This window comes from Prinia subflava, chromosome 13 (assembly GCF_021018805.1).
Source record: "Prinia subflava isolate CZ2003 ecotype Zambia chromosome 13, Cam_Psub_1.2, whole genome shotgun sequence".
Lineage (NCBI taxonomy): Eukaryota > Metazoa > Chordata > Aves > Passeriformes > Cisticolidae > Prinia > Prinia subflava.
Window position 1 is genome coordinate 14,596,446 of NC_086259.1, and position 15,974 is coordinate 14,612,419.

A 15,974-nucleotide genomic window follows, 5' to 3' on the forward strand; every position below is an offset into this window, starting at 1 on the left:
TCAGTTTGGAACTTCCCTCCAAAACTAAACCTCTAATTCCACGAAGTATGAACTTATGCCATTGCATGCCATGCTTGATTCCAAGAAGAACAAGCAAAAACCCTGCAACGTTCCAGTCAAAGCTTAGAGCAAAGCAAATCCTGTTATGCTTTCTCTTTGTATGCCAGACTGGATTTTATCAGGCTTTGATAACAAAATGTCCAAGGTGCCTTTCTTCCCTAAAAGCAAGGCCAGTTGAACTGCCACATCCCAGAATGGTGAATGAGCTGAAAGAGCTCATCACAGACAGCCCAGCCCCCTGTACTCCCACAGCTCTGCTGTCACCCTGATCTCTTCCACCTGACAAGAGAATCCTCAAGTTTCTTTCACAAGTGCCAAATCACCCAGGAAGGTGAACTCAAGCATGCACAAAGCATTAGCACTCCTGGTCTAACACATCCCAAACTCCATGCAACCAGGGTCTAACCAACTTTCTGCTTCACTACTACTCCATACTCAGAACCCTTTATGGGGTTACCCACAAAGGTAATACCACCCAAACACCCAAAACCACCCTCCTGCTCTCTCCAAAAATAACCTTTTAAAGGCTCAGCAACACTGAAGACCAATTTAACACACATGCTCACCAAATTCTTCATGAGAGCTGTGGGAAGGCATGGAAGCACTTGTGTCAGGGCTATGAAGAGGCTGGAATCTAATCTGCACATCTTGCAGGGCCCTAGAAAGAAACAAGTATCTCTGATCAGCTTAAGAACCACCAAGAGAAGACTTAAGGCATCATTAAGGCTCAGAAGATTTCTCTTTACTGAACTAATTCCCTTGGAAAATGCTTCAGTGTTTTCTGCCTGTCACAGAAGCAGCAGAAGCTGATCCTCACTCAGCTGTGTCACCCAGCTCTGACACCCAGCGTACTCGAGATGTTTCCCAACACTTGTGTGTGAGCACAATTCTTAAATCCCTCATGGCCATGGAAATACAAGCTTGTCACACCATTCAGGGCTACCTCCTGGTGAGGCCAATGCACCACAGCCAGAAATTTCTATGGGGCCAAGTAACTTTGTTACGAGCAAAAGAATTTAAGTTAAATTTCTACAGGTCAGTGCAGAGTTAGGACAACCACAGACAGCTGCACACAAATACTCACTTGGTGTGAACACAGAAGAGTTTTATCAGCACACCCGCTGCTGATTCAACAGCCCCAGAGCCCTGGGTACCTTCTGTAAGGGAGACAAAGGTAAAACATGAAATTGCATGGAAGCTACACACAAAGTACTACAAAAACATCACAGCAGGATGAACTGAGAGCAAAGAACCAGCACAATACAGATTCTCTTTATCAATAATCTGGATGAGGGGATCAAGAGTACTATCAGTAAGTTTGCAGACAACTCCACAGATTCACAGAATATCCTGAGCTGGAAGAGACCCAGGATGATCATTGAGTCCAACCCCTGGCCCTGCACAGAACACCCCAAGAATCACTGCATGTGCCTGCAAGAATTGTCCAAATGCTTCTTGAAATCAAACAGGCTCAGTGCTATGACCACTGCCCCAGGGCACCTGTTCCTGTGCACAACCACCCTCTGGATGAAAGATTTCCTCCTGATATCCAACATAAACCTCCACTGACTTGGCTTCCTGCCATTTCCTTGAGTCCTGTCACTGGTCCTGAGATTGAAAAGATCAGTGCCTGCCCCTCGTGAGGATGCTGGAAGACTGCAAGGAGATCTTCCCTCAGTCTCCCCTTCTCCAGGCCAAACAGGTCAAGTGACCCCAGCCACTCTCCACACAGCTTCTCCTCACCATCCTCATGGCCCTCCTCTGGACACTCTCTTAACAGCTAAATGCCTTTTTTATGTCGTGGTGCCCAGAACTGCACACGGGACTCAAGGCTGCACCACTTCAGAGCAGAACAAGACAATTCCCTCCCTTGACTGGCTGAGGATGCTGTGCACCATGTTAGGCAGGAGTGCTGATCTGCAGGAAGGGCCTACAGAGGGGTCTGGACAGGCTGGACTGATGGGCTGAGGCCAACTGTGTGAGTTTCAACAAGGCCAGGTGCCAGGTCCTGTGCTTGGGTCACAACAGCCCCCTGCAGCACCACGGGCTGAGCAGAGTGGCTGCAAAGCTGCCCAGTGGGAAAGGGCCTGCAGGTGCTGGTCGAGAGTAGCTTAAAATGAGGCAGTGTGTGCCCAGGTGGCCAAGAAGGCCACTGGCATCCTGGCCTGTTTCAGCAACAGTGTGACCAGCAGGACCAGGGCAGTGACCAGGCCATACCTCGAATCCTGTGTTCCAATGTTTGGCAACCCAGCTTAAGCCTGCTGAAGAAATTTTTCCTAACACTCAATCTAAACCTCATTGGGCCCAACCTGAGATTGTTTCCTCTTGTCTTGTTATTTGTCAGAAGTGACCAGCCTTTCATGAGAAAGTCAGAACCAGCCAGAAAAGAAATCCTGATCATACAGCAGCCAAATTTTGTCACCTACCTACACTCAAGTTGTCATTTTCCTCTTCTGCTGGGAGCACCTCGGTGTGCCTTAGCCGGCAGCGGCTCACGGCCTGGATGCCAAAGCTCAGCACTGGGTGGGTAAGGAGGAACTCGGAGATGGAGCTGAAGTAAGCCTTGCCCTCCTCTTGGTTCTGCATCAACTCCATCACATACAAGACCTGGAAGAACCAGAAATGGTAAATCAGAGCTTTCCCAGCAGACCATGCACATGTGAGGGGAATACAGAGCTGAGCATCAAAACCAGATTTGGAACAAGGGAAGTAACGTGAGGAATAAAGCCTGGGTCTTGAAATTTGAAATGGAACATTCAAGGGAACCACAAGCACCACATTCTTAGGTGAGTCAATGCTGATCAAGAAGTCAATCCTACCATAACAGATACAAGTACCTCCAAAGGAGAGCTTTACAAAGGATGAGAAATAATCCTTATGGCTCCTCAGGATTACTCAGTTGAATTGTTACCCTTTCTCATCTAACAGTGAAATTGCTGAGTCAGCTTCTGCATTTTTATCTACTAACATGCAAATCCCAGACCTAGGCAGCAGAACCAGTCACACACAAGGCCAATTCTGCTTCAGCCATCATTTCCCACAGGCAGCAATAAAATGAACTACTTACTTTTCTCTGTACATCACTCAGTATCAGATATTCAGCAGAGAGGTCCAGGCAGACTTTCAGGCTGGGAGGAATACTCATGGAGCTGAAGATGTCAGGAGAAAAGCTACATATACAAATAAAAGGGAGGGGATGCAGACAGCAAGGTAGGTTAGCCCAACTAGCATGATTGCTATGAAACTGCACTAATTACCAAAACTCCCACAGAACCTTAAGGAGTTTACAGCCCTATTACAGTGCAACCACCCACTAGAACACAAATACCATCAGTGCTGACATCAGCTAAGAAAGGAGCTGGGAGATGGCACAATAGGATCAAGTTATGGATTCTGAGCACTGAAGTGAAAGGTGACTTTGTCATTACTCAACATATTCCACTTTCATGGGAGTACAAGAGTCAATTTATCTGAGCTACAGATTTAAAACCAAAAATCCACCAAATCAAAGTAACCCTTCCACAAGTTTTGGACTTTCTGTAGCAAGAGCTGGCAAAAGCAGCACTTGGCTCTATGTCATATTCTTCTCACTTAAAGAGGGAAAATCTGAAGTGGCCTTAGGCATGTGTGTGGTGAGAGAGGCCATGATCCACCACCAGAAAAAAAAAATCAGGGAACCTAAGCTGAGTCAAGAGGTGGACTAAAGCACGATTTAAATTTCTGGACCTACACAGCTTGGATAATTTAAGCCTTGGATAATTTCTTAAGCTCTCCCAACATAGCAGCTTCTCATAATTTAAACAGAAAAAGAACTAATAGGAAAAGATCCTAGATTGGTTATTGAATATCTAAATCTAAAATTTCTAGAGAAGAAAACACTCAGGGTGTGCAGTTTTGTTGTGCAACCTCCTCTCATGCTAGAGCCATGTCTCTGCTTTACAGAACAAGGCAAAGACAGCAGATCCTGGTAACTCAAATATTAAAAGTATAAACTTCCCTGGTCTTGCCAAAGCTTGACCTGACAGTCTGCCACAGCTGAGAGCTTCCAACGACAGGTCAGAATGGCAAAGGAGTAGGCTCAAATTTGGGCTGGAGTAGAATCCATTGGGCATCAGGGATCACCTTTGCAAGTTCAGTACCCCTAAACCCCACCCTCCGGGGCATCCACCAACACGTACCGAACAGTCTGCAGACAGGTCCAGGACACCGTGCACCACATCTTCAGTTCTCTGTTCTGATCAGCTCCTGTGATGAGAAACCTCCAGAAGGGAACTCTGTAGAAAGAACAGACCCAAAGTCTCTTAAAGAAGATCTGGTCCTTCCCAGAAAAGCTCCTCACAAGCTGCCCACGGCTGATTTTGCCCAACCATGGCTTGAAGTTCCCAGCAAATTTCTACTCTGAGGCAGACTACAAACCACTACACCTCTCAGAAAGGTGTGACCTTAAGGCCACAACTGACTGAAGAAACAATAACAATAAAAGCTGGCTTTTCAGCAATGGCAGTTGAAATTTGGAGGACTAACAGGCCATTTAGGACTGACCATAACACAAACCTGAGAGGACTCCACAATTTAGAATTCTCATTACTTTTATGGAATTGGTACTACGAATAACGTCACTTTAGGTTGTGCTTCAGAGTCTTACTGATTTCTCCATCACTAGAAAACTGACTACAAAGATGACAGAACTCATTCCTGCTACAAAGCTAAAATTTTTAAGTATGATTTCTTTACAAGGATCTCTCAAGGCAAGGCAGAGTTAGAAAACAATGCTGAACTTTAATACTTCACAGGATTGGGGACTTACTCTGGGTCTTGTTTTTTATGGTTGTCACAAAAGAGCAGACAGGAAAGAGGTCTACCATCATGGGGTTTCCACTCATGAAGACACCTGGAAATAAATCAGACAAAGCATCCAAGTGTGAAGGGAGTGGTAAATGAGGAGGATACTGACACTGAATACACAACTCCTTGTCCAGAAGGCACAGAGCATGACTTGTAGCTCTTTACAAGTCTTATATAAAATAAGGAGATCACAAAGACAAATATTATTACCAATAAATAAATAAAATCCCAGGTTGCCATTTGATCTGGTGTCTTTAACAAAAATCCAATGCAAAAAGAAGTCAACATTGAGAAGAACAGCTCAGAGCAGCTTTCTGCATTTACACAGTCCAAAAGAGTTTGACTACGGTTTGGGCAAAGCACAAAATTCCTGTTTCCAGACAAAGCTCTCTGCTCTTTCCATAATCCTGTGATATTCAGCGATGCAATTTTTCAGCAACAAATTACACTTATGCTGTATCTTTACAATGTCCTGAGAATGACCATCACAGATGATTCTGTATCAAGGAAATTCTCCCAGAGAAAATACTGCTCTCTGTTCCAAGATCCTTCATTTTCCAGTTCTCCAGTTACCTTGGCTCATCCTGTCCCTCGATATATATCTGCCAGAATTTTACAAAACCGTCATGGCTTGCTGTGGCCAACACAGTTCCATCTGGAGAAAGTGCTCCCTCACTCAGGCACTATACAGAGAGGGAAAAGAGACACAGAAAAGTAATTTTATAGCTGTTCTTATTTTACAGGAAGAAAAAGCTCTATCTTCAAACAAGAATTTGACTAACAATCTAAGAATGATTTTTAACAGAAACTGGTAGCTTCTAACATTAAGCCTTTTCACCTTTCACAGAACAGCAGACAGGCACCCTCCTTCTTGGTAGTAAGCTATCACCTTTTCCAGACAGTAAATTCAAGTACATTGGATTCTGTTGCCTCTGCTCTTACTGTTATTCATGTTATGAATAGAGTTCCTTTTGGTTTGGGATCTTCTGGCTTTTAACAATCATACTTGCCTCACAGCTGGTTTTTTTACAGCCAACTGTCCTAAAAACTGCAGCTCCTGAGACAACCCAGAGAAAACCAAAAAACCCAAGTTTGTACCGTGCTGTGGCCTTTCACCACAATGAAACCTTCTTTGATATCAGGCACTTCCACCGGCCAGGAGCTGTTGTTGGTTCGGATGATGTCCAAATCCCACACCTCTGCCTGGAAAACAAACATGTAGGCACACAGGTTTATTTTTATATCCACTGGTTTGAACCACATAACTTCTTAGATCCTTATCTTATGGCCTGATACACCACCCAATGGCAAGTGTGTGACCTAAAACCTTCCCATTTTCACCCAATCTGGCCATTAGATGCTTTCCTGGCACTGTACATAACACAGGGAGTTGCTCTTGGCATTTGTAGCTGCTGCCCACCAAGCCCTCCCTCAGGTACTGCTCAGCCTGAACAGACAAGTGATTTCTCTGTTTCAAGTGGTCCTTGGTATTTGATGTTGAGCAGAAGTTCCCTTTCCATCCTCCCAAGGCCCAGAGAATGATCTCTCCTGGGAAGGGAGGAATCCAGCATCTTACAGGAGGATCCCAAATACGGACGAGACAGGAGCCTTTACAACTCCATTGTAAACTCAGCTCTTTCCTCCATTAAATTCTCTCCTAATGATAAATTAGGGCAACGTATTCACAGCAGTTTCCTTACCCTGTCCTCATGCAACAGCGCCAGCGTCTGGCTCCCCTCTTCCCCGCTCTCCTCGCTGTCATCCGGGATGAAGGGGCACCAGATGATTCTTCGGAAGGTGTTCAGGGGGGTAGTGTCAGGTCGCTTGATGTTAACCAAGATCTCCTCTCTGATCACCAGGGTTAAGAAATGTAACACTCTGGCTCTGTTACTAATGCCCAGCAGTAACCTGTTCAGGCTTGGTCTGCTGCTTTAATAACTGGTAAACTTCAAGGGGTTTTGGGCCATTGATTCAAAAAGAAAGCAGGTAAAGGGATTCTGCTGAAAAAGCAGCCAAGCTAGAGTTTCTTTACTATCAGAACAGCTTCAGCTTACAAAAGTTCACAGGTTCTCCCAGTTTTCTCTTGCAGGCTGCAGTGACAGCATAAGCACAACAGGGGTACACAGCCACATCTGAATGTGCAATCCATGTGACAGCTAACAATTAAATTATTTGTTAGCGTTGCAACGCTACCAGAGAAAGACAGAAGAGCTGCCACATTGCCCCCAGCTGAGTGCTCAAGTGCACCACTACAAATCAGGGCTTCAACAACCACCACCACCTTTGCTCCACTTGCTTTTGAAATGATGGTACACAATTAAAATTAAAAAGCTACACTCCGAGGTGACATACCTCACATGTTTCCCAGAAGCACTGAGCAATCAAAAGGAAAATATTGAGGGTAATGAGCACTGAAAATAAATTCCAGGGCCACCAAAAGGACGACAGGTTTGGAAGGAAGATAGCGAGTGGATGGGAGGTATTACATCCTCTTCCCCAGAGAAGTAACTGAGGAAAAGAGCTAGAACCAGACAAGACAAACCTCTGTCACACACATGAGGTGACACTGTCCATGCCCAAGGCCAGCTGGTACCGACTGACACTTCTCACTTTGTCTACTTTGCCTGGACCAGGAGCACTGAGGTGCTCCTAGAATTTCAAGCAATGCAATATCAAGTAATGACTGTGCTGAATGCAGCTAAAAGTTGACTGATTTGATACTCTGGAAGGGGCATAACTATCGATCTTCCCCCTGCAAGCTGCAATTCAGCAAAGGCTACAATTTAAATGGTGACGTGGAGGTTGTGTTCACATCTAATCATTACACAGAGACTGACAGGAGATGTATTTGGACAAGATACTGGATTTTCTCTTTATCCATGGCCAGGCGCCAGACAAAAAGGTTGCCAGCCTCGTCCAGGCAGGCCAGCTGGTTGGAGTTGAGGTGAGCAAAGGCCAGGTCTGCCACGCCTCCAGTGAAGCCCTTCAGCAGGGTCCGCTCAGCAGTGCTGACGCTCAACACCCGCACCATGGCAGAGCCATTGCTGGCAGCTGTGGACAGACAGAGAGAGAAGTCACCGTTCAGGGCTGTGGTTTCTCTGCATAATTCTCATAAACTTCCCATAACTCTCATCAATTTCTCGTAATTCCCGGGGTTATCCTCATTAAAGATGCCGCAATTAAATGCCAGGACTAAACCTTCATCCTGAGCACTTTCAAGGCTGACCTCCGGTGACAGTGTGTTAGTTTTATTTACAATTTAATTTTCAGTTACTGGAGAAAAGGAGTCACTGAGAGGCAGATAATGTGGGTACACGTTCTGTAAAGGGGAAGCAAAGGGCATGAACATTCACCCTGCAAAAAGAACTGCTTTCTGGCTTGCATGACTGAAAAGAAGATGCTTCATGTGCACACTAGCCAAAGTTTCAGCTTCCTCTTTTTAGACAGACACCAATCACTACAAAGTAGACAGTCTTACAGAGATCACGGTGATTCCAGTTCCTGATGCCCATGCCAGTCCTAGCAAACCACTCAGCTTCCCAGTGTTATTGCACCAAAGCTTTAAAAATATTTTTTAAAAGGGTGAGACATCCTTAAGCTACTCTAAAATAACCTCAGCTAGGAAAAAACCACAAGAGCAGAGTAGTATATCTCATAAAAGACCAGACAAACTGGTGCGAGAACTAAGAACAAAGAGACGCAGACACTCTGTGCTTCTGTGAGGGCAGAAAGAGACACTATAGATATTTAAGTGTTCATTTCATGGAACTCTTAAGGCTGGAAAACCCCTTTAAGATCATCAAGTCCAACCAGCACAACCCTCATGTTCACCACTAAACCATGTCCTCAAGTGCCATATCTACATGTTTTTTTAACATTTCCAGGAATGGTGACTTCACCACTTCCCTGGGCAGGGCAGTTCCAATGTTTTGGAATCTGTTCCATGAAAAAAAAATCCTAATATCCCATTTAAACCTTCCCTGGCACAACTTGAGACCATTTCCTCTCATCCTGTCACTTTCTTTTCCACATGCTGTGAATCAATCTTTCCCTGCGTTGTTCAGCTTTCCTCTCTCTATTGCACAAGACACTGCATCTGTGTTGCTCAGGATCCTCAAAATTTAGCCATAAACTCAGCTCTAAATTTATGCAAGCAAATCCATCACAAACACTTATCTGCTCAAATTACCATGGGGCTGCTTCTGTGCTTAGCTACAGAGCAACTTGTCTGCTGCAGAAATATTTAGTTAGAGGAGGAATCTGAACATCAGCTCTCCAGTAAAACCAATGGAGTCCTTCAACTCTTCCTACATCCCCACTGAGCCCTTCTCTTTTATTTCTAACTCTCCCCCATAACAAACTCTTCACTCCACTGTTGCTTATATTCCCTCTGCAACAGCACTCTGATCTGGGTATTGCAAGGTATTTGCAGTCAGTTAGTGCCAGTTATACTGTTCTGATGTAAACTCTGCCTTTCTCTATGATACACAGAGCAAAAGAATACAAATCACACCCAAGCCAAGAAGGTATCTCACCTCTAATGGCATAAGCCAGGTAAGAGTTTGAAACAGCTATCAGATTGCCATAATAGTATTTCTGCTCCCAGTCATATCTAGCAACAGGCTGTATTTTCACCTGTTCAGGAGAAAGAAAATAAAACATGAGAAATGTCTGGAATTATCTTTCCCATCTTTGTGGTCCCTTAGTTCACTGCACACTAAGGAACAAACTGGAATGGAACATTAAAAAACACAAAATGGAAAATTAAGGAACAAAGTGGAAAAGGACTGGGTGGATCAAGACCAGAGGTCTCTCTCCTAATAATCAGCATTTGCTCTGAGCATGGCTTAGTTCTCTGCTCAGCACCAGCTCTAATTTCAGCATATTGGTTCTTGCAGCTCTGACCTCCTGGCCAGAGCCCTCAGCAGGACTGACGCCAGCAAAACAGCCAGGGAAGCCCTCCCTGCAGGGTCCAGGGAGGAAACAACCAGCAGAAAAATCTTGTTTGTGAAAAAGGACACTTTCCCAGGAATCTACAGCTTAGATCATTGACTTCTGAAAATTAGAGGATAACTTGGCCAGACTCTGGAATAACAGAAACAATCAGTTACAAGATTCTGCTCCGACTTTTTTCTCCTAGTCAAACTCTTTGACAAACTTCTATCTAATTAAAAACTCCTATGACACAGGAAAGAAGATATTTATTTCTGTTTAAAAATATTCAAGCATGAGCTGATGTGACTAAAAGAGACAGACCATGCCTTCTCTTGCTCCTTACCTTGTTACTCCCTCTGGCCTTACTGGTGATGCTGGAATCACTGCTGGCCACTATCTCCACATCTTTTGCTGATATCACTAAGCATGTGGAGCTGTCATCACCAGAAAGGCAGCTTTAAAAAAAACAAAGAGGGGGGAAAAATCAGAGAGGACTCACAGGAACAGAATACTTAATACTTTATGTTAAATTCATAAATTTAACAGCAACACAGCAGAGCTTGAGCTGAACAACTGAAGACAGAAACTCCTCTCAGCTGAGTCTCCCCTCCTTATGTGTCACTGGTTTGAGAGTCAAACACCTGCTTTATTCAGCCTAAAAACCTTCAGTTCATTTGGCTTGAGCACTTCAGTTCATTTGACAGACTTACATTTGATTTAAGTCCCCAACACTGGAAGATGCAAAGAAACCAAAATCAAAACTAGCTGAACCTCATCAACAAAACATTGCATACTGCTCGTGGTCCTCATGGCATCCTCTTTCAAAACCATGACCAGAGAACCCAAGCAAAAGCTACTTCCATGAGCTCTGCAATACCTCAGGTGACTTTGGGTTCCTGAAGGAGTCCTGCTGGACACCTACAGAGGAACCACAAGTTTCAACCAGAGCCCTCACGATTTACATTCACCCTGATCTCCAAATTTCACCATGTACAGTCCTGGTCCCCTTCTCTGAACAACTCTGCAGATATTCTTCAGTTCCTGAGCTGCAAGGATGGCAGACTCCATGCATCAGCCTCACAAAAGCCACAAAAGCTCTAATCAAAGGCACTGTCTCCCAACTGCCCCCTGACCTGAACATAAAACCCACTGTCAGACCCCCAGCACGCATGTCCACGCTCAAGAGAACAGAATTTGAGTTGTTTCTACTCACTCTCAGCATTTGTTTGACACAACTTACATGACTTGTTTCTCCTGCAGGGCTCCTAGAGAGATGCTGCGATGCCCTGGCTTGGCCAGCGCGGGTCCATCTCCGCTGCCCAGGGGATCAGGCACCAGCAGCCCGTTCAGGTCCCCGTTGTACGAATTCGACGGCCTCTGGTTCTCATTCACCGCACCTGAGGGAAAGCACAACCACGTGTGCCCAAAATGCATTTAACAGGAATAGCACTGTGTGAAATACACCACCTCCAGATGCTTTTTGTCAGCCTCTATTGGTCTGTCAGGTAGAATACGCTGAACTGGCTGGGAGAAGTGTTCTGCCAAAAGGATGTGTAAGAGGCCTCCCATTTGATGAGAAACTCACCTCCACACATCTGAGTGAAACAGATCTTCTTCTTACACAAGCCATTCCAGCAGATCAGAGAAACACCAAAGAACATGTTGCAAGGAACTTACCATGTTCAAGGAGCAACTAGCCTTAGATCAGAAAGACGAAGCTGGTAATTCAGGTTTACTGAATCAAATGCAGACCAAAAGGTTCTTGACAGGTCCCTTCTAACCCTCAGGCCTGCAGAGAGACCTCTGAAGTCCAGCAGTGCAGGGATGAGCTGCAACATTTGGGGCTGGCTGGAAACAATACATTTGTTACTTTCCAAAACCAGCTTCTGACTTTGACACCTGACCTCAAAGTCCAGGTGTTTAAGTAACTTTGCTAGGAAACTCTGCAGCTGTGCCTATGGGATTCCCATATTTTTCCCTTGGTTGAATAATCACATGGAAGTTTACAGCACTCAAATTCTGTGTAAAGCAGCCATTTGTTCAGAGCCCCAGCTGTGCTTTGAAGAGTGTGTGTGCCCTGACTTTGCACATCTGGCCTAGCACAAGCTGCTTGGTGGCTTCCATGCCTTCTGAAGGCTTTAACAGGGGACAGACATAACAAGGAGACTTCTTCTTCACTAGCAAGGCAAAAATTTGACAATCCCCACTGGAGAGCAAGGCCCCTCCGTGTGCACCCCCACATCAGCACACCCAAGGAAAAGCCGCCTATCTCAGCGAATCCTCGCTTGGAATTTTCACTGGTTTTGAAACCCAAAATTTCGTATACTGTTGCCAGGTAACAGCTGCTGCTGAGCTCCTGCAAAATGGCTGCTCCCAGGACCAGAATTTCCCCCATCACTGGCACATGCAACAAACCTAAACATGAGTGTGGGCTAGAGGCAGATCCTTCCAAAGTGACACAACCTTTCCGCTACCAAATAGGCTTCAACAGGTCAGGGTGAGTGCTGCTAAAACACACCTGCAACTATTCATTTGCCAGAAGAGTATTTTAAACTCGCCTGTTTATGAAGAGTCATTATGGACACAGAAATGTGTAGTGACAGGGTACCCCAATGCAGGGACAACTTGAGCACTCACCTCAGTGTACCTGCAGTGCATGAAGAAAAAGCAGCAACACTCACAGCACAAGGAGACTCAGGTGAGGGAATGTGATCCTGTAACCACCTCACATCGGTGCTGTGCTTGCTGTCACAATAAGATGTGCCTCTTATTCCTACAGCATATGGTGGGTGCTTGTCCAGTTGCAGCTCCTTCCACTGACAGCCCTTTATCCTTTGTGACCAAAGGCAGGAAAATATTCCCTACAGAAAAAGCATCTAGTCTCCCAGAGAAAGATGATATGTGCTTTGCCCTTTTTGCAGCCACAGCAGTGTCTCATGTAAGTACTGCTGCTCTTTGCCAGACAGCAGGATAGTGATGTTTGCTCCATGGGAAAAAGAAAGGAGGAAACACTCCCCAGAGACTGTTGGGCCCAACAACAGTACAAAAGTTCAGGAATGGTGCTGCCTGTGCACAATCCTGGAGGCATGAAAGAAGGGAAGAGGCTCTATTTAGTAAGAACATGAACTAAACCAAAAGGTTAAGCCAGACTGGTAGATCCAGGCCTCAAAGGGAAAGAAGTGTGTTTGTATTCATGACTTTTTCAAAAAGCAGGAGAAGTCAAAGCTGAGACACTGAACTCTCCCTGCTCCCCCCATCAGCTGCACCAGGAGATGCCAGCCCGTACTGAACAGAACACGGCCTTGACACACATGAGCAGGGTGAGCCCACAGAACACCTGGTCACCAGCAGAGATCTCTGCATGGATTGAAGCATCCTGCCCCCTCCCCAGCACAGTGGCACTGACAGCCTGTCTCTGCATTCTAGCAGGCAGGTCCATGCTTTGGCAACAGCTACTGAAGCATTGGATGAAGTTTGCCAAAACTGGGAGAAACTGTGTCAAGAGAGAAAGACTGGATAGTGGATTACACTTTCACAATCATCAAGCCCAGCAGAATTATAAAAGTATTGTGACAGGTATAAACTCTTTACAGCAGGGAGTGTTTCTTGTCGCCTGCCTGGACAGGATCAAGAGGAACACAACACTGCTCACAGCTATGTGCACCTAGTACTGCAAAACTTGAAAGCTCCCTTCTTTTTCCCTGGCATCCTAACAGGAGTTTCAGAGACTTTAAGCTAACATGAAGTATTATTATTATTATTATTATTATTATTATTATTATTATTATTATTATTATTATTATGTCATTCTTTTCAAGTTTATTTGCTGTTACCCAGGCAGGGATTTCTGCTGAGAACCACCACAGGTTCTTCCCATGAACTTCCTGCCCACTCGCTCCTTTTCCTCTCAACTGCCTTCTTGTGCACTGAAGTCAACAGAGAAGATAAAAAGAGAATGAACAGGAAAAAAGAATGAAAAGAAATAAGTCACACTCTGTCAGTAGCACCTTGACTTCAACCAGTAGGAGAAGCTGCTTCAGGAGAAATTCAAGTAATCTTGAGCAACAGTTCCAACCATTTCCCAACCACAACATATCCCTTCAGATCAGAAACCGCCTGTGAAATGAGTGTTCCCCATCCCTGCACTGGTTCTCCTTTCAGTCTTTCAAGTACAGTGCTGCAAACAAAAAATGTATTTTTCTTGTTAAGAATTAGAATTCAGGAATGTGCCAGCACTTCAGACACCAGAGAAACTATTCCAATTAATGAGAAGGTTCTCTTAGGGTAGTAAAGCTAATGAAGCTGCCCTCCTGCAGGTTTGGTCCATCACCTCACGTGCCTCTACAGCCCTCCACAACTATCTCACACCCAACCTCTCCTCCTTTTGGCCAAGCAAAAGGCAGCACACATGGCAGTAACTCTGGAGGTAGCACATTCCTGCTGAGTCTCCGGACATTTAGAATTTATATTATTCCTATCCTGCCTTTCCCTTGAAGGGAGCACAAGAGGGGCATAATTCTGTCCTCTACCCTGAGGCTAAGATTTTTTTGCAAAGCACTCACGACTCAGCCTCCTTCAGAGTGTTACCTCACCACGTTTGACTGAAACACCATTTCAGGTTCAAAAAGGGGGATGAGAGAGTGTCAAAGCTCCAGGAGAGTGGGAACACTATCCAATGGACTCCTGAGCCCACAGCTGATAATCTTACAGGCAGAAGGGAGCCCGCCGAACTCTGCGCAGAGAAATGTAATAGTTCAAAGCACAGCGAGAAGACTTGCAACCGCTTTAGGAGACATATCTGTGATCCCCTTTCACATACAAATAAGGAGAATGAAAAGTTTTTGTACAGGACGGAGCCGGCACTGATCTCAGAGCGGCCTGACAGCCCCTTCCACTCAGCCCAGTGAGATTCCTGGGAAACACTCCAAGTACTCCAGCTCAGGGGGGACACTTGTGTCACGGAGGTCGGTGCTGCTCAGCTCCCAGCAGCAACACCTCTGAGCTGAATGGAGCCCCGGGACCGCCGCAGCAGCGAGCTCTGGGGCCGACCGGCTCTCGCTCCAACAACCCCCGTCCCTCAAGCGAGGGTCCCCAGGCCGGGGGCTCCTCTCCTCCCCGGCCGGTCCGCGCCGCGCCGCTGGCTCCGGGCTCCGCGGGGAGCCTGGCAGCGCCGAGCGGGACCCGCTGGCCCTGGGCGGGTCGGAGGGCGCTGCCAGGCGCCCCGAGGCGAAGCGGTCCCGGCCGGGCTCCGAGCGCCACCGCTGACACCCGGCGGGGCGGCGGCGCAGCGGCCGAGGGGCTCCCGCGGCCCGGCCCGAGACAAGGCCCCGCCCGGCCGGGCCCGGCGGCCTCTCGCGTCCCCCGGTCCCCGTTCCTCACCTCCCGGCCGGTCCAGCTTGAGGATGTCCCGCAGGTGCTGGGTGGCGTCCTCGATGTCGATGCTAGAGCAGGAGGCCATGGGGCCCGGCGCGCCGCCCGCCCGCGCCGCCGCCACCGCGCTGCCCGGCCCGGCCCCGCCGCCCGCGCTTCCGCCTCCGGCGCGGCCCTGCGAGCGCCGGGCGGAAACCGCCGCCCGAACGGAGCGTTCCCGGCGCGCCGGGGCGGGGCCGCAGCGGGAGCGGCGGGGCCGGGGCGGGGAGCGCGGCCCGGGCCTCCCCCGCCGCCCCCTCCGCCACCGCCGGGCTGGGGACGGCCGCCCCGGGAGCAGCCTGCACACCCCGGCTCCCGCCAAACGAGAGGGGGCTGCACACACAGCACAGCGCGGAACCCGAGCAGAGCTTCGGGCACAAACTCCTGCAGGGCGGCACGGGACCCACCCGCTGCTCTGTCTGCCTGAGCAGAAAACACCGGTGTCGTGTTTGGCTTCGAGAGGGCACCGAGACTGACTACGGGCTATCACTGCTCTCATCCTCCTGTACTACGTGGGGAATTTGCACTGGTAAAATACAACAGGTGAGAACTAAGCTAAGTCAGTGTTAAAAACTGAGCCAGAAGGCACCAGTTAGGAAAGCTGGCGAGGAGAGGAAAAGGTGTATGGAGGAGGGCAGAGCTGCCCTGCACTCACTGGTAACACTGCCAGGAATCGTTCAGTTCGAGATCCAGCTCTGCCAGAATTTCCCCAGTAGACACAGTCT

The 15,974-nt window shown here is 47.2% G+C and overlaps 1 protein-coding gene across 1 annotated transcript in view; it reads right to left on the reverse strand.

Moving 5' to 3' along the window:
• Positions 1 to 15,388, reverse strand: part of EDC4 (enhancer of mRNA decapping 4) — a 32,250-nt gene extending 16,862 nt beyond the window's left edge. The window contains exons 1-14 of the mRNA XM_063411144.1: positions 15,220 to 15,388; positions 11,081 to 11,237; positions 10,184 to 10,295; positions 9,441 to 9,540; positions 7,767 to 7,956; positions 6,606 to 6,753; positions 6,004 to 6,108; positions 5,479 to 5,588; positions 4,868 to 4,951; positions 4,239 to 4,334; positions 3,128 to 3,230; positions 2,487 to 2,667; positions 1,145 to 1,217; positions 627 to 718 (exon numbers count right to left, since the gene is read on the reverse strand). Of these exons, the coding sequence (XP_063267214.1) occupies positions 627 to 718; positions 1,145 to 1,217; positions 2,487 to 2,667; positions 3,128 to 3,230; positions 4,239 to 4,334; positions 4,868 to 4,951; positions 5,479 to 5,588; positions 6,004 to 6,108; positions 6,606 to 6,753; positions 7,767 to 7,956; positions 9,441 to 9,540; positions 10,184 to 10,295; positions 11,081 to 11,237; positions 15,220 to 15,298 (1,630 nt within the window). The 5' untranslated portion in view covers positions 15,299 to 15,388. The remainder of the gene's footprint in view (positions 1 to 626; positions 719 to 1,144; positions 1,218 to 2,486; positions 2,668 to 3,127; positions 3,231 to 4,238; positions 4,335 to 4,867; positions 4,952 to 5,478; positions 5,589 to 6,003; positions 6,109 to 6,605; positions 6,754 to 7,766; positions 7,957 to 9,440; positions 9,541 to 10,183; positions 10,296 to 11,080; positions 11,238 to 15,219) is intronic.
• Positions 15,389 to 15,974: the final 586 nt, after the last annotated feature.